Source organism: Eulemur rufifrons, chromosome 15 (assembly GCF_041146395.1).
Source record: "Eulemur rufifrons isolate Redbay chromosome 15, OSU_ERuf_1, whole genome shotgun sequence".
Lineage (NCBI taxonomy): Eukaryota > Metazoa > Chordata > Mammalia > Primates > Lemuridae > Eulemur > Eulemur rufifrons.
This window is the reverse complement of record NC_090997.1, coordinates 30832104-30854354: the sequence shown is the minus strand read 5'-3', so window position 1 is coordinate 30854354 and position 22251 is coordinate 30832104. Positions and strand designations below refer to the sequence as shown.

At 35.8% G+C, this 22251-nt stretch overlaps 1 protein-coding gene across 1 annotated transcript in view; it reads right to left on the bottom strand.

Annotated features, from left to right (window-relative positions):
* Positions 1 to 22251, bottom strand: part of ADGRB3 (adhesion G protein-coupled receptor B3) — a 683715-nt gene that overhangs the window by 357857 nt on the left and 303607 nt on the right. The window contains exons 10-11 of the mRNA XM_069487813.1: positions 21949 to 22055; positions 2290 to 2484 (exon numbers count right to left, since the gene is read on the bottom strand). Coding sequence (XP_069343914.1) covers positions 2290 to 2484; positions 21949 to 22055 — 302 coding nt within the window. The remainder of the gene's footprint in view (positions 1 to 2289; positions 2485 to 21948; positions 22056 to 22251) is intronic.

Below are 22251 nucleotides of genomic sequence, written 5' to 3'. Positions count from 1 at the left end.
AAAGGAAAGGATGGATGAAAAAGGCATAGCGTAGGCAGACCCAACAGGAAAGGAAGAGAAGGGAATGGCATTACAGTTCTAGTCTAGGGACTGCTAATTCTACAAAGAAAAGTAGAACATGCAAGAAAACCTGAATTCAAGATTAATTTATGCCATACTAACCCCGCGGTGCTAGCCAATCAGAAATGTCCAAAGCCCTTGGAAATGGCAAAAACTGAAGCGAAGGGATGTTGATTAAGGTTATGAGCCAGAGTTTATAATCATGCCAAGAAGACAATAAATACATGTAGATAATTTGTATTAAACTGTGGAAATTCAGATATAAGAGGTACAAAGTTCTCTGGGATTTCAGAGAAAAGAAAGATCATTTTCAGATGGAGTCGGGGACTTGGTGGTCTGGCATTTGGAAAAACCCCCCTACTAGAGTTGAGCGAGGATTTTGGCAGGCAGAGATAGAAGAAGAAGGAATTCCAGAGGAGGGGGGCATGCCAGATATCTGAAAAGACACCAGTAAAGCCAATGACATAGGAAAATGCAGCTCCCATCTATGAGGGCATGGTGAGGACACCAGTGTGCTTGGGATTTTGTGTATACCCAGAGAACTGATGAGGAAGTAGGACGGAAATGGAGAAACCTATTTCTGACTATGCTAAAATGACAACAAAATTATCAGCCAAATTGCCCTATTTAAGTCAAATCAGCTAATGTCCATGACTAAGCAATTGTTTTAACTAATCGTTCATTGAGTTAATGCATTCTAATAAGTAGCTCAATCAAAATATGTTCAAAATATAATCTGGTCATCTTAATTTCTTGAACTTTAGCACCTATTTTAAATCTTAAAGGCCTATACTTTAGAGAGTTAGAGATTATTTAGTGCAGCACTCTGCCTGATATTTCAACTGGAAACGAAGTGTCTGAGGCATTTCTTTTTTAAATAAAAGCTTGTATTTTACGTTGAGGACTTTAAATGTTTTATTTTAACATAAATGCTAATAGATCCAAGTATTTCAGAATTGCAGGGGAAAGTTGCACTTGGTTAATTTTTAAAATGAGAAAAACTATTTCATTCTTTGTCAGGAGAAAAGCATCTTTGAAATGCTCAAATGGTGGTAATCTTCCATCCAAACCCCTCAATGTATTTTTATAATTATAATTTTTAAAAGAGACACTGGTGATATAGAATACACCACCAATAATTCTCATAGCAGTTATGCTCAGTAGTATAAGCATGTAGTTTTAGTAATGTTATGTACCTCTATAAAAATCAGGGCATCAGTATTATTTATAAATGATTCCATGATTTCAAAAAGTCTTTTTTTCCACTTTTCCTCAATAGTTAATTAAAACAAAACAAAACAAAAAAACCCAAAACCAAAACAAAGTCTGCATTTTCCAAATGAAATGCAAATAAAACTCACAAATGAAGAGTAGGCTGAAAGAAAACAATACCTGATCTGGGAGTTTTGCCAAACTTTTATTTTAATGTACTTAATGCAGAGATATAGGAAGAATATTATGCTGAAAATGTAGAAATCAACTCAGCATTCTTGGCAGAAGTACCTTTTAGTCTACAGCACAGAAAGAGTTAATCTGAGATGCAAACTGGAGTTGCATTAAAATGCTTTGTTTGCTATTCAACAAGCTTTGTTTTAATGGCAAAGGCAATACTGAAATTGTGTGAGTACTTAAACTTTATTATGGAAATAAGTGATGTTGCCCTAAAAGTCTTCCATGACAAGAAAAATATGCTGTAAGGAGTTACTGAATTACCTATTTTCTTATCCAAAACAATTCTTTATTTGCCTCATACTTTCAGGCAATGGTTCCACAAAATTAAGTATGGTTTCCCCCTTCTAATAGCAAAACCCAAAACAAACCTTAAACTATGTCTTCTTTGCATGTTATAGTAAATGTACTTTCATTATGCTTAATGTACTTTTAATAGTCTCCTATGGCAAGATGGTGATATTAAATGTCAGAATAAAATATCCGTGATACCACCTTGAATTTGCTACAGTGTCTTTTATCTGAGGGCTCAAAGCACTTCACACATGTTCTAATTCAGTATCTCCTTGAGGTGTAGTATGTGCATTTTATGGTTGAGGACAGTGAGGTGTAGAATGACTAAGGGAATTGAGGTCATTTCCAGAGCTCACAATAAGCACAATCTGGAGCATTATCTCCCGTTAGTCCAGGCTGCCTCCAAGATGGCTGCACTGGCTTCTCAGGGCCAAAAATCTGTTGTATCCTCACTAGTCTTTTCTTTCATGGAATTATCTCCCTTACCTGGACACCATCAGATGCAGGGATGTAACTTGCCCTTTTAAATGTGTCTGTCACATTTCTCAGGATTTCCACGGACATCAGAAGATCGCCTGCATAGAAATTTTTCCTCTGAGTTAAATCCAACAGTGTCTTGGTCACCTGGGACATTCCATCACCTGCCAGCATTCGCTGCCCCTTAGCAAGGTGCTCTTTAATCTGTGATGGTCAAAAGAACAGAATAAACATCAGAATCTTCATATTTCTCTGCATATCTACATCAAGCAACTGTATTTAAAATTGCTCACTCAACTTTAAAATAGCCTTGCGATACTTGGGTGGATTTAAAACTAAATTGTGTGTATCCCATACTCAGATGAATAAACACTGAGCATGAAAAAGCTAACGTACACATTTTGGCAGGCTTGATGGACTTGCCACTTCCAGTTAGAACACAATATAACACATTGGGGAAAATGTGCATTAATTTAGGTTTTTAATTGGAGTAAAAATTTAAAAAATACTCTTGCATATGGTAAACATGGGAGATTGTTTAGTAATGTGTGATCTGAGATGGGAGAATATAAACACTTCAAAATATCCATGTTTTACTAACAAGCTGGGCTTATTAACTTTTGCCTTACATCTTAAAATAAACACATCTTTATATAGCAGCAAAAAAAATTGTCATAAGGAAAATTTTGAGAAAATATCTCTAAACTTTACAGGTTTACTATGATATAATTGAAAGCTAGATTACTTCAGCTTTATTTTTAAAAATAAACAAAAGCAAAAACAAAAAATTCTTCAGCAACAGAATGAACCATTAAGATGCAAAGCTTAAATTAATTTGATGGCCAGAGAGATGTGCTGCCCATTCTCGTATCTGCTTATCTTACAATTCAAGGAGGAAAAAACATCTTACAGTGTGAAAGAACGTAGGAGATAATAGAGATAGTAAAGAGATAGCAAGAATCCATTATGCTTTCACTTGTTTACTAAAAGGTTGATTTTTATCTTCCCATTGTTAAATTTGTGATAAAATTAACTTAAAATTGTGAGATAATCAAGAATTAACACACCAGAGAAATATTGAAATAGAAAGACTAAAGAGTAATGATTCTAATTATCAATTTTTCATCAAGAAACATGCTGAAAAATCCTTTAAAGTATGGCATTCAATCTGAACTAATCAAAAAAGTGGGAATATTCTAAAAAATATAGTTTAAAAAGTGCTATTGGCCAGGCATGGTGGCTCACACCTGTAATCCTAGCACTCTGGGAGGCCGAGGCGGGTGGATCACTCGAGGTCAGGAGTTCGAGACCAGCCTGAGCAAGAGCGAGACCCCGTCTCTACTAAAAATAGAAAAATTAGCCGGGCGTGGTGGCGAGCGCCGGTAGTCCCAGCTACCAGGGAGGCTGAGGCAGGAAGATCACTTGAGTCCAGGAGGGTGAGGTTGCTGTGAGCTAGGCTGACGCCACGGCACTCTAGCCCAGGTGACAGAGCAAGATTTTGTCTCAAAAAAAAAAAAAAAAAGTGTTATCTTGACACCTCAGATATTTTACTTTTCTTTATCTCTAAAACTGTCAAAAATATTTTGGTAAAATGAAAATCTTCAGAGGCATGCTTTATTTCCATTGTGTTATGCTAAAAAAAAAAAAAAGTAATGTATTTTTTCCATATTCTTTCAATTCTGTCCATCTCCCTTAGGTGTCAGCTATCAATCACGAACTAAAGTCCAAAGGATTGGCATGGCATCAAAAATCTAGCCCTTGCCTATCTCTTTAGTCCCCACACCAATTGCTGTGGAGTGGTATTAACATCTGTAATCATGATACAGACACAGCATTGGCCAATGAGAAGGACAGGGACCCTCAAAGTAGAAGCCAGCTGGTTTCCACAACGGCATGTACACCAGGCTGAATGCCTGATCTTCTTCAAAACTACTGATAATTATTTGCAGTTTTCTGTTCAGGTCATGTGTTCTATGACTTCATATTTTTGCTAAAGATATTCCACCCTCTTTCTTTTCATTATTTCTTGTAAAAACTACTCTTATTTAGACTTTGGTCTTGTAAATATCGAAACAGAGTTAATCATTTCCTCTTCTGTGCTCTTATATAAACATCCCTCTGATCACAGTAAATAGTAATCATTTGTTCATGTATCTTTTGGCCCCTATAGTCCCTCTCAACTTTGAAGAGTAGGATCCCTGACTTAGTTACAGCCTTAGCATGCAGTGCAGTAAATTTTTTTAGAGTGAATTCAGTTGTTATGACCTATCTACATCTTTGTGGTATGACACAATGGAACGTGCTTTGGAGATGGGGGTGCCTACATTTATATTTCAGTTTTCCAGCTTATTATTCATGTCACCGAATGCTTTGGAGACTCCATTTATTATGTCTCCTCTGAGATTTGCAAAATGTATCTATATGGTAAAAATGTTTTAAAATCATTTTCTTAATTCAATGAACCCACACAAGCCTAAGGTAATTAGCAGAAGCTAGAGCATTCAGGAAAGGTCTTGCTTCACCGTGATCAGTGTGTCCTGCATGTTCTACTTCCTGAAGACTTCTAAGACTTTCCCCTCATTCACTGTACTCCAGCCCCTCTGGTCCTTTTATTCTTCCTCAATGATATCAGGTACAAGTCTGTCCCAGGGTGTTTGCATTTGCTTTGCCTTTTGCCTGGAGTAGTCTTTCCACAGAGATCCACATGCTTATTCGTCACCTTCTCAGAGAGGTCTAATCTGACTCCTATCTCAATGGGAAGCCTTATTATTCTCAATAATCTCACCCAACTTCGTGGTGCTCAAGCTTCCTGCCATTGTGCTGTCTATCTCTTGGCTCATTCATTTTTCTGCCTTGGCTATTAGAATATAACCCTCATGAAGGAGACGATTTTGTCTATTTTGTTTATTATTATATTCCCAGCATCTAGATTTTATTCAATATATTGAATGAATTAATTAATGAGTCAACTTCCTTCTGTTCTTACCCTGTGAGGTCACAGGATTAAGTCAGGCACATTTGGAAGACATGGTAACTCACTCACGAACACTCCATAGCAAACAGTGGTACCAAATATCATGAGATAAATAAACTACCTGACTTAAAGAGACAGTATAGCTTCTGGGCTGTAAAAGTGTCTGGCTCAGTAAGTAAAGTGTGAGAAAAGTTTTGCAGAGAAATAAAGCTAATAAGGTCTAACCTTAAAAACGTCATAAAATTTAGTCCTCAATTTTGTGCTGGTAATGCCAATCACAGCTGCGATACTAAAAGCTGCAGAAGATTAAATTGTTCTCCATTAGGAATAGAACGCAGCAATGGTTGCCAAGGTAAATAATGTCTGACTGCCTCAAATCAGACTATTATCTATGATTTTGGCAACCCATACCTACGCCTATGAGGGACTTAACTTGTATAGATCTAATGTATGCTTCCCCTCATACAAAACTATCACAACATTGACTTGCATCTTGAGAAATAAAACATTTAGACATGTCTTCTGTTTGCAACAAAAATAGTTACGGAAGGCACTGGATGGCTCAACGAATAGGAAAGCCAGTCTGTCACGTCTGGGTCAGCATCAAATCCGGCCCGAGTCCGTAGTAAATGAACGTCATTGCCATCTGACAGCTGCTTAGCAGGCTTATGTGGAATGAGTTGTTCTCAGTTCAGCTCTTAGCAAACAGGTGCCCAGATCACAACACTAGTTCTCACAATTGGCACTGATTAGCATCCTTCCTGGCATTGTCAGGGAAAAGCACTCAGGACAAATACCTGGTAATATTTTTACACACTGGTGTAGACTATTCATAGCATTTATACAGGGTATAAAGGGTGTTTGGATAACACACATTTCTGTCTGGAACATATTTAGTTGGAAGGCAATTTCCAGTTTCTTGATCTTACTTTGACCGTACAGTTATATTGTGAAAGGTTCTTTCTTTATGCCTGTGCTTTATACCTTTTTCTAGAATGACAAATACAAGTTTACCTGCTAGATTGTTTTTTATTTTTTTTCTTTTCTGGATTATGAAGAAGTTGAGACTAATGGGTTTGCTAACCTTACCTTTTCTCTGTTTCAAACTGTCCTTTATTTGCATTCTCTCTCTCTTCTATGGTTTAATTCTGTGGTTATCTCTAAGATTTTGAATCCCATCCAATCCCTTCTTCAATACTTCTCTCTCTCAAAAATATAGCCTGATAATCATATATCTTACTTAAATACCAATTTCTTATATTGCTATCTCCTTTCAACTACTATCTTCCTCTTGGTTTTCTTCAAAATCAAAAGCAGAAATATAAAATCTGGTTGGAGCTCAAAAATTTTTTAAATTGCAAATTAAACATTCTAATTACCTACAAAGCATACTTTCTGGAAATCTTGCTAGTATATTAAGTTTAAGGAGCAGCTGGACTGATAACACCTGGATTTAAAATGTGGTTCTTCCACTCACTACACAGGACCACTGGAAAAATTATTTACCGTTCTTCTAGGATCATTTGATTTGTCTGTAAAAAGCAGAAAATATCATATAGTTGTGATGATGGGTTAATAAGAAGACAGAGGTTAAAAGTAGACATCCAGTGACTGTTTCCTCTTCTCGTCCCATCTTCAGTTTCCAATTCCTCTAAATACTAGCTATGTAGTGTTTCCATCTCCATTCTTTTCCCTATGGGCATGAGGTAGATTCTTGTCCAGGTCTTCAATACTTAACTTCCCAAACACTAATTATTTCTTCAACTGGATCTAACTGGCTATTTATTCGATTCATTAATTTTAATGACATATTTTTCACTTACAGGAGTTTTTTTAAATCTTTTTCATATTCTTCCATTATTTATTTGTGCTTTCTTTTCTTTCATTACTTATTTTAAACAAGCATAATTTTGAAATATATATTTTACTTCTTGCTTTGCTAAATCTCCTGATTCCTGAATTTGCTTATTCTCCTTCCTGGTGTTTTGCTTCACGATACTTGTAACTATAATAAAATTATATTTCAGTGGGATATATTTATCCTTAGGGAGCCCCAAGTCTTTAGTTTCTGAAACAGTTGTTAGAGATACTTTTGAGTGTATTTGTCTAGGGGTGGAGCCTTCAGACAGTTAAATGGTTCTGCATTAATTTATACTAATTTTCATGTTAATTCTATCTGGTCATGGTTTAGACTAGGAGTTTCAGTTTCTGAAAGGTGATTTCTTTCCCCTTCCTCTCCCAAACCTTTTATGAATTACAACTTTCTTAAACACATAGTAGGCCTGAAAGTGCACAGGGTTTTTCTAGTGTATGAGGCCAGAATATAGTGCTAGGTCATTGCCAGAGGCTTGGTAAGGGCATCACTGCTTGTGTGAGTAAGGGGACTTTGTCAGCATTTCCAAAAGGGCTTTACAATCTCACCCTTCAGCACCTAGGGCTCACATGTGAAGTGAAGCTCCCACAGCTTTTCCCTATGGATCTAGCTTTGATTTCCACCCCCCTTTATTTTTGGTATCTAAGAATTCCCCTGCCTTTCTTTTGAGAGGAGCTACAACTCAGTATTTGAAAATATATACATATTGTAGTTTATGCAGAACTCAATATTATCTATGAAGGTAATCTTGGTCCACCCCACTGTTCTACCACTGCTACCGGTATCCTAATAACAACCAGTCTAAACTTTTCACCCTATTCCAAAGAAATCTCATGGATTCTGTTTTTGCTCCCTGACTCATTCATGCTCTTCTATAATCTTAAATACTCTCTCTACATTCTCTTGTTAAATTATCTCTTTCTCCTTCATGAATTCTTTTTGGATAACTACAACTATGATATAATCTCTACTTTCAAGCTTCATAGAAATAATCTTGCTCTACCTTATATTATCATAGTGTTTATGTTCTTATCTTATCCATTCTACTAGACTATAAACCCCTAAAGGGCCTGTAGTTTCTTATTCATCTCTGTTTCCCCTGTAATCTCTAGCACATTGTCTGCCACACAATGGTACCTGTTCAAAGAGCTTACTAAATTGAACTGAAACTACTGTGGGAGGATTTCCTTTTACCTTCTCCAATTATAATATTAAAATATTGGCGGAGTTAAAACAGCAGTCCATGATTATGCAAAACAGGTAAATATGTAATAATTGGACAACTTTTACATTTCTGGACAGAATTGCCTTTTTAAAAGATATCCAGTTAATATGAATAGGCAAATAATTTCAGAAATTTTAGACATCTACAGTTATAGTTATATAATTTCTACCTTTAGAAAATAATAATATATCATTTACTGGGTGCTGGTTATATGGCAAATATAAGGTTAGATTTTTATATGAAGCACATCATTTGAGTTTTAAAATGACCCTTGGAGGTGCTATAATTATCGATATTTATAGATGAAGGGGCAGAGATGTAGCAAGGTTAATCTGCGTTCCTCAGAAGCACATGGTTCCTAAATAGTGGTTATGAGATTTGAGCCCAGGCAGTCTGATTCCAGAGTCCATGTGCTTAACTACTAAATGTTTAACTCAGGTTTTATATAGTGCTTATGTTAGAAATTGTCAAAATACTTATTTTGACAATATTTAAATATATTAATATATTGAATATTTTGATAATATTTAAAAATCATTCTTGACCACATTTGCTTTAAGGAGACAAATGGTTTTCAGATGAAGAAAGAATACAAGAAACAAAGACTCGAAGCAATTTACCAGACTGCCGAGGTATTGCCAATTATTTGAGTAGTAGTTGTTATTTTGGAATATAATGTGTAAATGTTAACAAAGCCATTTACCAATATTTCTAAAAGATTTTGTAGGTAGTTTTATACAAGTAGAGGGAAGAACTCCTTAAGGGTACATCAAAGACTCTATTTCTCTCAGGTGGTATTTTTTGATTCTTTCAACTTAGGCACTTAACTAGTTCAGAAAGCTTTTACAATTTCAATATTTCCTTTTAAAATTATAATTGCCGGTGATTATGCCTACTCATACTGCAACACTCCCTGAGCATTATTGCTCCAAAGGACAAGTCTTAAAAGATTCTGTGTCATTCACATTTAATACTGTTGACAAGATCAACAGTGAAGGGGAAGAAAATGAAGTCTAAAAATAGTGGCTTTTTCATAGTTCTCGATTAAGCCTCCTTGCTCTTTATATGGAGAGATGTGGAGAGGGTCACGGTGTAAAGAGTAGGTGTGTTTCTGAAATAACCTTATTCTTTTCGTTTCATGCCTCCCACTGCCAGCCACACAGTTGCCTCTTTTGTGTGAATCCTAAAAAAAGGTTTATCATAGTTGTTCTGTGCAAATGACACACTTTAAACATCATATATTTATATATTATTTTCAGCATCAACTCCTACAGTCCATCTGTAAGGTATATTAACGGCTTTCACAGTTCTAAGTGGCTTCAATTAAAAGATAATTATACATGGAACTTCTTTTCATAAAGCAATAATCAGAAGGTACATCTTTTGTTTGATTCAGTTCATAATTCTGTCATTTTTCTAAGACCAAAGTCACTCCCTGGGTGATGATATTAGGTTATTTACATATCTACCTGGAGGCTCCAAGAAAGACAGATTATCCTATATGGAAAAGAAAATATATACTCTTAGTTCTAGTCCATGAATATTTCTTAATTTCCCTAATATTTGATATAAAGAGTTTATGTTCATCTCAGAGTTGCCCTAGAGCTAGAAGTTACAACTTGAAAAGACAATTCTTGTCTAGAGACAATATCATAGGGTAGATTTAGGTCAGAATTCCCCTGCATAAATCATGTATGTGTCACATAGAACCCAGAAATGTGGTATAAATATTACTTGGCCAGAGGGACATTGGATATCCTTGTTTTTGTCTCAGGAATCTCTGAAGTGAGAGATAGGATGGCATGAATTTGAGGATTTCAAATTATTGTTATAAGAATAAACTGAGTCCTGAAGAAAAGGAAAAGTGAGTCAGGTATACACTGTGCATATTTCCCTACCTGGAAATTTCCAAAATAAGAATGAAAGCATAGTAAATTTACCTACCCAGTAGAAACTAGAAACAGCTTTAATTTATGAGTGTTTGGCTAGAATGTGACAAAAGTATAATCCTGAGCAAAGGACATGAGTAGGTGAGATTTCTTTTCTGAGCACCAAACAAATGCAGATGTTCTCATAAATATTTTGAGCCAAGGATGGAACTAGCATATGCTCCAAGAGCTCAAAGAAGTGTAATGGTCACAGGGTTGCATGAGACTTTTAGGAACCTTTCAAACAGGAAGCAGAGTACTACATAATCCAGTATTTCTCTAAGGCTTGCTCAATTCTGTTTCCATTACTTGACCTTTCTCCTTCTAGGGATAATGCATCACTTAGAATAGGATAGGTTATACTATGGTAACAAACAACTCCAAACTCTCAGTGCCTGAAAACAACAAAGAAATATTTCTCACCCTACATATACAACCCACATCATCAGGGAGGATCTATTCATCATAGTCATTCAAGGGCTTGAGATGAGGGAGGACAAACAATCTTGTACTGGCAATGACATCCTCAGGCCTGAAATGACAAAGATCACATCCATACACAACCAGTAGGCCAGAACTAGCCACCTGGGCACCTAACTGGAAGGGGGTGAGGAAGTACAATCTTTCTATGTGCCCAGGAAAGAAAAATTATGTGTCACCTAATATATTAATAGTCAGTTTGCTCTGCCTCTGCCTCTCTTTAGCTCCAATGCATTCATCCAACAAAACTTCAAGCCTAGATAAAATCTACCCCAGTGCTTCTCAAACTTTAATGTGCATATGAAGCACAAAGAGAACTTTTCAAAATGCAGACTCTGATTAAGTAGGTCTGGAACAAGGTTTGAGAGTCTACATTTCCAGCAAGCTCTCAGACACTACTGATACTTCTGGTCCTCAAAAACCATTTTGAATAGCAAGGCTCTACCTAATACCTTCTCTGCACCTGCATCCAAGTAGCTCAACTTTGCTGTAGAAAAAACAACCACTACACAGACTAGCAATACTCTAAATTCTGTATTTCAAACCTTAGATTACACTCAGTGCAGCCTGGTAATCCTGTTATATTTCTCTAATAGGCTTATTTTCAACCTCTTGGAAATTACTATTTTATACCTTTTCATGTCTCCTGAAAAGACACACATCTTTTCCTAAATCCTCACTTGTAGCTAATGATCCTGCCTCCTACTAAATGGAGAAAAAGGAATCCATCAGAAGAAAAATGCTCTCCCACACAAAAACCTACTAAGTTCTTTTCACTGTATTCATCTTTCCTGTCTGCTTTCCCCAGGTTATAGTGGAACAAGTATCTCTTCTCTCACCAAAGCCGATTTTTCTGACTTTTGCTATAGATCTCAGTATTCTCTGCCTTCTTGGATTTTCTTTAATTTTCTTGTTTCTCTTCTAATTTTTTACTAGTACTATTTCTATTGGATCATTTACTTTAACATATAAAAATGTTCTAATATTTCCCATTTAAGACAAAACAAAATGATATTGAAACTTTTTGTGACCTCACATTTCCTCCTCACTACCTTCTGCTCCCATTCATCATCAAAATCTAGAAAGCGATGAAGATGCAGCCTTTCTTCATTTCCTCATCTCCTGTTCTTTCTGTTGATGACTTCCCAAATTATTACCTGTCCAGGAGCTGGAACCTGAGTTTCTGACTCCCACATCCAACTACTCTCTCCACATTTAATAAAAACAACCTTTGGCAATCCCCAGCCTTACCTGCCCCAATTATTCCTCATGTTCCTGCCTTACCCATCTCAGAAGAATGGCATCGCCATCAGTCACGTGTGGTCACTAAACCTTAATGAACGATACCGTCATCTCCCATCTGGATTACTGCAGTGGGCTTCACAGCTCTGTCCTGCCACCCCACGGTCTATTCTCCATAGAACAGGCACATGACTCCCTCTCATTAGACTGAATCACATTCCTCTATTCCCAAGGGCTTCTCATTACACTTAGAATAAAATCCAAACTCCTAGAAAAGGTGTTTGAGGCACAGCATCATTTCTTTCCTATCTGGCCCTCCAGCCTCATTCCATGACACTCTTCTTGCTTACTACCTCTGGCCGTACATCTTCTTTCGCTCCCTCAGGGTTTTCCCAGGTATTATTCCTTCTGTATGGAATGTGCTCTTATTTACTGACAAACTCATTCTCTCCACTCTTTACATGTCTGTCTCATGAGATCCATCTCATCTTTCAGATCACAGTTTTAAATGTTATCTCCTCACAGAGACTTCACCGATTTTCTTATCTGAATAGTCCCCTAACATTATTCTCTATGGTGGCATCTCATTCATTTCCTTAAATATGTCAGAATTTGTAGTGATTTTATCTCATTTCTTGTCTCATTTATTTTAAATTTGTTATATGTTAGATTCAGGTTACATCTCCAGGTCCTTGAACTCTGCTTGGCACATAGTTAAAGTTCAGTGATTATTTGTAGAATGAATTAATGGGTAGATGAAAGAACGGATGAATGATTGAATAAGAGTTCACTTTCACTTGTAATTTTGTTTCCTTTGGTATTAGCTTAAATATAATCCTTTACACAATTATATTCTATTAAATTATCCTATTAATAAGTTTCAATTCAATGAATTTCAATGCCTAAAATTGACTCTAATGTTGCTTCTCAAGTCATACTAAATCCATACCCTAGGAGAAGCTAAATAGAAAAAATAGTGTATCTATTAGAGGTATTTCATTTATACATCTATATAATAGACTTCCTTAAAATTTTCTAGGAGACACAATCATATGTGTCTAAAGATTATCATTATCATTATTATTATTTTAGTAGAGATGAGGTCTCTTTATGTTGCCCAGGCTGGTCTCAAACTCCCGGGCTCAAGCAATCCTCCTGCCTTGGCCTCTCAAATAAAGTGCTAGGATTACAGGCATGAGACACCATGCCTAGTCAAGATTGTTTTTCTCCTTTGCAATACAATTGAAATGTACTGGTTTGAGATAATGTATAATTCACATAAGACCAATGCTTTTGCCACCACAACTAGAAAATCCCATATATATTACAAAAATCATACTGTAAGGACATTAGAGGGCTATGTAAGCAGTGATAATGAGATGAACTAAATTTCCAGAAAATAGAGATCTTTTCTGAGGTAAGCCCAAAATTACAGTCATTTATTTTTCTCCTAGGAAGATTTCTTAAATCTAGGCAAAAACTGAGCAGCAGGTGTGGCCTAATAAGGGGACCTCTAAGGTACAAGGAGAAACTACTATTGTTTGGTTGTCTGGGGCTTAATAAATATATTGAAAACTTGAAGGGTCCTAAAAATTTTGGGGATTTTTCCTCATGAGACATTTGCTGAGTTTTTGAACTGTGTAGGAAGTGGAGGAGATAGGACGAAAACTTCTAAAATGCAGAAGTGCAATTTTCTCCATTCTTTAAGTGCTTTGAGCAGAAATGTCTTTGAGGGAGGAGTCCAGTCTTAAGCACTAGCTCCTCAAGATGTCTGATGGATTTGAGGTTGCTTGGGCAGAAAGCTGGATCACTGAGCTAGGAACCTCTGAAGGGCAGGGATGAATCTTCAAAAGCTTCTCAGGGCTGACAGGAAAAGCACACTGAGGCTCTAGAGATGCAGTGGATGAAGGGAGACTAAGCAGATGTAGTCTTACAAATGTCAGGGTTGATATTTTGAGGGGTGTTGTCCCAGTTCTTTGGGTCCTTGCTTGGAAAAATTGCAAACAGGGCCCGTGTGACAGAATGATGACAGACACTGAGCACTTCCACAAAGGTGGCTTTCAGCATATAAAGTGAAAGTATAGGGTCTGTCTCTGGAGTGGAGAAGACCTTGGGGTCTTATCACACTTTTACTTTTATGTCTACGCCTTATGATATGCTAAATGGTGGGTGGAATAGTCATTATTTTTCTGGGAAAAGGGTGGAAAGTTCTAAGAGCTAGGGCTCTCCCCAATTGTGTTCTTATAGGGTAACTTTCAGGGGTTGCCATGACGTTTATAAACTGTCATGGCACTGGTGGGTGTGATTTTTACTATGTTAATATATGTTAATGTATATTAATGGGGAAAATGTTACCTTTAGACATGAGCTCCTAGTTTCTGCACATGTTCCTGGCCGGGAAAAGTCCCTAACCTCAAGTTTCTGTTATTGTGAGTTTGGTTCTAGATGCTTATTGGCCTCCTCATTTTTGCCTCCCTCCTCTTTTCCTGTGGTCAGCACTGCCAACCCTTACCTGTCCCTAACATTAAAACTGCAAAACAGCCCTGACCCAGATCAAGTTCTGATTGAATTAAAGTAGCAACTCCTCACTGTATTTGAATAACTAAGGAAAGGAGTGATGATTTCTGGGGGACATTAACAAGGTCTGAAGACCCTACATTTATTTTACACAATGTCTAACATGCAATGGAATATTACTGGATATACAGAGGGGCCAGAAGATATAACTGACAATTAAAAGGAAAAAAAAAAAAAGTATATTCACAGAATATCCAGTTAGGATTTAAAATAACTATGATTAAAATGCTAAAGAAAATAGATGAAAAGAATTACAAAATAGACTTTGTCCATTCTTTACTGGAGAATTCTAAAAGAGTTGCAATCTTAAAAGAACAAAACCAAACCAACAAACAAAAAAATAAATGCATATTCTAGACCAGGAGTCAGTGAACTACAGCATGCAGGCCAAATGCAACCCATTGCCTGTTTTTGCTTAAAAAGTTTTGCCAGAACACAGCCATGCCCGTTTGTTTATTTACTGTCTGTAGCTGTTCTTGTAATACAAAGCAGAGTTGAATAATTATAACAGAAACCATATGGCGTGTAAAGTCTAAAGTATTTACTATCTCATAGAAAAATTTGTTAGCCTTGTTTTAGACTTAAAATACACGAAGTTAATAAAATTGAAAAATTTTTAAAGGCATAATGGAAAACTCATTGGGAATCTGTGAAATATGCTGTAAACTTTGACATATGAATAGTTTAGAACATCAAGATTTAAATAACACCTTCCTCCCAAGGATTTTATATTTTTATTTTTTTTTCCATCAGCTCCTTCAGGGTAAATAGCATTCAGTAAATGTGAGCTATTATCAATTGTTGAACACTCAGTGAACTTTTAATTTTATTCAGGAACACATGTTAAAACCTTTGTAATTGTGGAGTTGAACTCAGATCCCAAAACTTTAACATGTGGTTCTGAATAAAATTAAGAGGTTTCGGCCCATTTTAAAGGAAGTAATGCTCTTTAACTTGTCCTTGGCATTGTTGAGTTTTGCAATGATTATTCGAATTCTAGAAGTGAGGACTGTGACAAACATTTAGAGTTTGGCACAAAAATAGAAAAGCAGTTAAATGCTATGTGTTGAATAGTTAGAATAGGAATGTCCACATTATTTCATGAGAGGGTTGTGTAATTAGAAACATGTATATATGGATGACAAATCTGTGTTGCAATTAGTAATAATATCTCACAGTGATTTCATGTGTACTATGGGCTGGTAACAATCCCATTTAACTGGTCTTGCATGATGTCCTTATTGCTTCATTGATAAGAATCCCCTCATGATTATAAGGTTCAGCAGGATTAAGAACTACTAATCTAGCTTCTCCCACCTCCAATCACTTGCCATGTTTCAGCCATGTTGTACTATATAGAACTTGCAGAACAGGTAACTGCTGTCTCCCAGACTCACACATCCCCACTTAATTGGTGAATATATGAAAATTAAAAATCATCTGTCAGTTCTCCTGACCTGCTGAACCTTGCCACCCATTTCTTTGTTTCATAATTGCCTATTAAAGAAGCAATAACACTTGCATACCTTTTGGCCTAGTAAATATTTGTTGTAAACAAAAACTGTAATGGCTATCGTTTTCTTTTTTCCTCTAAATGAGCTCAGTAATGAAATGTATTATCCTCTTTTAGGCAATGTGCTGAGCATTTGTGCAACGAGGTTGTAGCCAAAAAAGTGTGATATGTGAGGAGTTTTGTTGTAATAAAGCAAAATTAACCTGAGAGTTAGGAAGTATGGGAAAAAATTAAAGTAAATCTATTCTCCTATTCTCTTTCTTGCTCTCTCTCTGTCTCTCTTTAGCTCTCTTTTCTGATAAACCACTCATAACAGTAGAGGCAAACAGGAGAAATAGAATCCTTAAACCAGGATTCAAGCAGTTTCACATCTTTTACCTTTATCAATGACTGGATAACTTATCACTCCAACATTTGTATTTATTTGTTTAATGAAGGTCTGAAAATAGGAACTAAAGTTTTAAGGAGCAATAACTTAAAAGGCAACATTCAAACTTAACTCTTCCTATTTTCATACAGAGGGGCTTCCACTGGAGTAATATCTTTAGCCTTTCGTGGTCCCCATCACTCATACCTCTCCAGGGAAGGAGGAGTGACACACCTGTCCGATGAATTTTGGAGAAAGCATTGGTGTGCACGGTTCAACCCCTTTTGCTTTAGATCTGTCTACCTGCAGGGGCATATGTTCTGCCATTTCTACATGGCTTATCTCTCCAGGTGAGTGCATGTGTTTGTATGTATGTAAAACAGAGAGAAAGAGAGGAGGAGAGAGAGAGAAGAAGAAGTTTCCTGTGATTGTCTGGGTATTCCAAGGACAAAATAAGTCTGTTTGTGTGGGGGGAGGCTGGCCCACTTGGCCCCAATATTCAGACATTTTTTCCAAATAGCTTTATATGTAATAGGAAATGATATTCTTAATTTATCTGACTCCTGTGCCTATTTCTCAACTGATTCTGCAATTATGTTTACTTTGTGTGGTATAAAATTCAGAAAACACTCCAGAATAGTAAATGAAACATTAACATATAGAAAATATGAAATTTCCAAGAATCCTACTACATTTAGCACTTTGTTCCTGTATTTTCAATTTTATTTAATTGGGTGTGTGCCTTTGGGTCTTTTTTTTTTTTTTTCAGCAATGACATTTGGATCATAATGTTTAACTTTGTATTTTATAAGGTTTCCAAACCAACTTCACAAATATTAACTTATTGAAATTGTTCTGCAATGGCCAATTTCATAAGGTGATATCATCACTCCACATTTTTGGATATTTGGGGGCTAGTAAAATTTCACGTTAAAGATAATACTTATTACTTTCATGTGGTTAAAGTTCATGAGCATTACGTCTGGTAGTATCACCTTCTCAGAACTCTGGAGCTGCCCGTATCTTGTACTGATAAGAAAGGTACCAGAGTCATTCTCTACACAAGCATGGATTGAACATCTAGTATATGCTTAGCATTGTACTAAGTACTAGAAAATGAAGATTAAACAACAAAAACACATGGTTCTTGTCCTCAAATAACTCAGACTAAATGTCCAATATGACAGATTAGTGATTTTATATTTTAAGCTGATTAATGGCCTCTTTTGTCTACCTCTAGTGGTTTATACTTGAGAGTTCACTGAACATAACTAATGTTTGATGATGAAAAAATTTCATTTCAAGCTTAGTTATTGTTATATCTTTATGAAATAGGTATACATATAGTAATCTATGTGTCAAAGATTACTTTATGAAATAGGTATACATATAGTAATCTATGTGTCAAAGAGTTGGAAAACATAGATCTGTCTAATTTACGTAAGTCTCTGCAGTAGATTATGATTAATTTAATGAGAATTTTTAATATAGAGGGGTATGCAAATGAAATCCCTCAAGAATTAAATGTTGAAATGGTATAAACTAGAGGAGAAAAATTCATAGTCTCCAAAGTAATTTAAGAATTTTGGGGAGGCTCAAATGTTCTATGTCACAAGCACTGTCTAGCTTTGCTACTCAAGTATGGTTTAGGGAAGCAACAGAAGGAATAAGACTATGCAGGGAAGTGGATCTGATTTCCAACCCCAATTGACTTTGTGGAATACAGATGATGAGGCTACTGTGTGAGGCAAGCACCATTTAAGACATAGCTTCATCCTATACTTCCCTGAACGTGTAAAGGAGAAGATTATGATCCTGGGACAAGCCCTAGATTTGTGTATGTATGCATGTATAGGTGTGTGTGTGTTTCATATACGTACATAAGCATAATTCATGTGCCAAAATACATGCACCACCTATCCTACCATCTATCTACTGCTTATCCAACCATCCACCCATATCTATCTAGTTTATCTATATTTCTCTACATGTTCAGCTCAAATTAACAGTATGTTGGGTTCTAGAATTTTATTCTTACTAAGATGATTCTTTAAATTCAGAATGAATTTTCTGTACACAAATATATTAATCCTGCATAGTTACATAGCTCCTTTACAGCCTGCTAAGATTTCACATAGAGTATCTCATCTGTTCTCCAAAACCTCCCCAGATGCTAAGTTCATGGCAACAGCTCCATTTTGTAAACAGTGAGTTAAGACTTGAGTGAGATCATATGACTTTTCCTAAGGACACATAACCAGAAAATACTACTCCTGGCACCAGGCTCTAGGGTAGAGGATTTCAAATCATAAGCTCAAGAGGTTGAATGTTCTAAAGAAAAGAGATTAGGCTTCAAACATTTGTGCTTGAGGTGTAACTTTTACCCTTTACCTCACTTAAGTGGATTGCTCCCCTGCAGATCTTCAATTTCTTTCTATGCAAACTGAGGCAGGAACGCCCACCTAGCAGGTTATTGTGAGGACTGGAGCTAATTTAGGAAAGTTTCCAGCCAAGTGCCTAGTACTTTGTAGGACCTGAATACCCAGAGGCTGCTTTTGATTCTACATGGTCATGCACCTGATAATTGTACCAAAGTCAACAAGGGCTTATGCAAGATTTCTGCCAATTATTGATTGAATGATTTCAACAGGATTCACAATGCAAGATTTCATTTCTTCTATTTCACACGGGCTATCTGTCTCTCTCCATTATCAGATAGCTTGAACTCAAGAATGAAAACTCATTTAAATATCAATGTACAAAACACTGAATTTAGAAAGTAAAAAAAATTTCTTCAAGAAAAGTATTATTATTCATTCTTACAAAAATTTGTAAAGATTGGCTTATCAGGCCGGGCACGGTGGCTCACGCCTGTAATCTTAGCACTCTGGGAGGCCGAAGCAGGTGGGTAGCTCAAGATCAGGAGTACAAGACCAGCCTGAGCAAGAGCGAGACCCCGTCTCTACTAAAAATAGAAAGAAATTATCTGGCCAACTAAAATATATATAGAAAAAATTAGCCGGGCATGGTGGCGCATGCCTGTAGTCCCAATGATTTGGGAGTCTGAGGCAGGAGGATTGCTTAAGCCCAGGAGTTTGAGGTTGCCGTGAGCTAGGCTGACGCCACGGCACTCACTCTAGCCTGGGCAACAGAGTGAGACTCTGTCTCAAAAAAAAAAAAAAAAAAAAGATTGGCTTATCATTTACTTAATCCACTCAATTATTCCTACTTCTCACCATGACTAAACAAGAACTGAATATGGTTATAATTAAATTAAAGTAAATGAAGTCTAATGCCTAAAACTTAAGGAAAAATACAATCCATTAAAATTAAATTCATAAAAAAACTTTGGCTTATACTTAATTCTGAAATCTAATGGTCTGAGTTATTGACATCTATTATTAAAAGAAGCTTTACATTTCATACTAGTACATTTTATATTATGAAACTAAGCTATATATTATATACTGTCATTGTGTATATATATGTATCTATATATATAAACAAAAAGTGCATTTTTAAAAATCTGAAAGCCAAACGCTAATACTTTTACATACCAAATCAGTAATTGAATTCATGATTATTTTGCTATGTAGGAAATACATAAATATATTTCTATTTATATTATTTTTGTATATAATATATAAAATAAAATAAATATGAAATTTTATATTTGTATCATAGCCTTACTTTATATAATACATAAATATTAAATTTTATATTTAGATTACAAGTATATAAATATATTTATGTATTTGTCTACATTGTGTATATTTACAACAAATATAAGGCTTTATGTAGCCAAACCATCATCAATTACTGATATATTAATACCAATAAATATACAGGGTGTCCCAAAAGTTACATACATGGGGAAAAATGGGAAATTGTAGCTAAATGTACCTTTATTCACAAAATATTCACTATAAGATTTTACAAAATTTTTCCTTTATATGGAGACTTTTGGGACACCCTGTAAAGCTGACCCGTGAAAAAAACAAGTTTCAACTGTGTGGATCCACTTATATGCAAATTTTCTTCTGTCTCTGCCACCCCTGAGTCAGTTAAGACCAATTTCCCTTCTTATAACTCCTCCTCCTCAGCCTACTCTATGTCAAAACAACAAGGATGAAGACCTTTAAGATCATCCACTTCCACTTCATGAATAGTAAATATATTTTCTTTTATGATTTTCTTAATAATCTTTCCTTTTATTTAGCTTACTTTATTGTAAGAATACAGTATATAATACTATAACATAGAAGATATGTGTTAACTCACTGTTTATCTTATCAGTAAGGCTTCCAGTCAACAGTAGGCTGTAAGTAGTTGAATTTTTGGAGAGTCAAATTTATGTGTGGATTTTTGACTGTGCCAGAGGTCAGCACCCCTAATCCCCATGTTGTTCAAGGATCAACTGTATGTAAATACATATATGACAGAAACAAGGTACTACATAGTTAAATAATGATCAATACAATTGTTGATTTACTACGTAAACATATTAGACAGCATTTGGCTTTCAGATTTTTAAAAATGCACTTTTTTTTCTTGATAATAAATACTAATTCCATTAATTGATAAAGGCAGTTATTGTACAAGCTACTTCTCCATCCAGAAGCAAGACATTCTTCAGATTAAAAAAAAATTATGTACATTTTTGAGTGACAGTAATAACAGTAAGAAAATAAAAACATAAGCACAACAAAGCAAAAGGCTCTTAAGTAAACATCATTCCTGCCAAGGTTCAACTTCCCAGTTGGCTTCTGCTTGTATTTTGTTCCACACACCACAATGTTTATTCATGTTTGGAGGCCCTCACGACTGCCAGGGTGGAATGACAACAGTCTCCGATGATGACAAAGACTTGTACTTGAAAATATCAAGCAAAATATAATTGCACTCAAAATATTCATACATCATACCCTGTGAATAATTCGATGATGTGTGGGAAAAAGAAGGGCCATTTTTGGAAAATTTGGCCCTCATAATCTTTTGGAGTAATTAAGTTTCTCTGGTGCAATACCACTGTCATTTTTTTTTCCATGTCTTAATCTCAACTGCAGTGGGAAATTTGATACCTAAGCAACACAGCTTTATCATTTACCAACTACTGAAAAGTTAAGGAATTTTAAAATGTATGGTATTCTGAAATTACATATATAGAATTTAACGTAGGCTTGAGCTAATCATGATACAAAGTTTAACTTTAATAGATAAAACTAAATAACAGATTTTCCTCAAGCCTTTCCCCTATTAGACAAAGAATTCTTTCATTTACAGCAGGATCCATAAAAACGCAAGCCTTAGGAACCAAACCATTTAGTACTGACTTATAAAAATTAGCTTTCTGTCACATCCCTTTTTCCTTCAAGCATTTTTTTCAGAGATTCTACTGGTTTGATTGTACAGCAGAAGGTTAAATTCTCAAACAGTGATTATTAGCAAAAAATAAACAGAGCAAGTACTAAAGCTGGCTTTGCACCTACTGAATGCTGCAAGTGTCTGTACTCATTTGATATGCATCTTGCAAAGCTCGGCTGTTCCCAGAAGGCCACTCCATGAAGACTGAGAGAGCAGCGTCTGCTAGTGGTGCCTGCACGTCACAAAGAACAGAGAGAAGCTTTATAACAGGGATGCTTGAAGGCATCACAGAACTGGGAGGCAGGCTGAAATTGAGTTTGTACTTTTTTTTTGCTTTAAAAAACATGCACATGAAATTGTTATTTTGAGTATTTTTATAATGCATATTAGTCACACAGAGAAACCATTGCATCAGCAATATTTTCTTC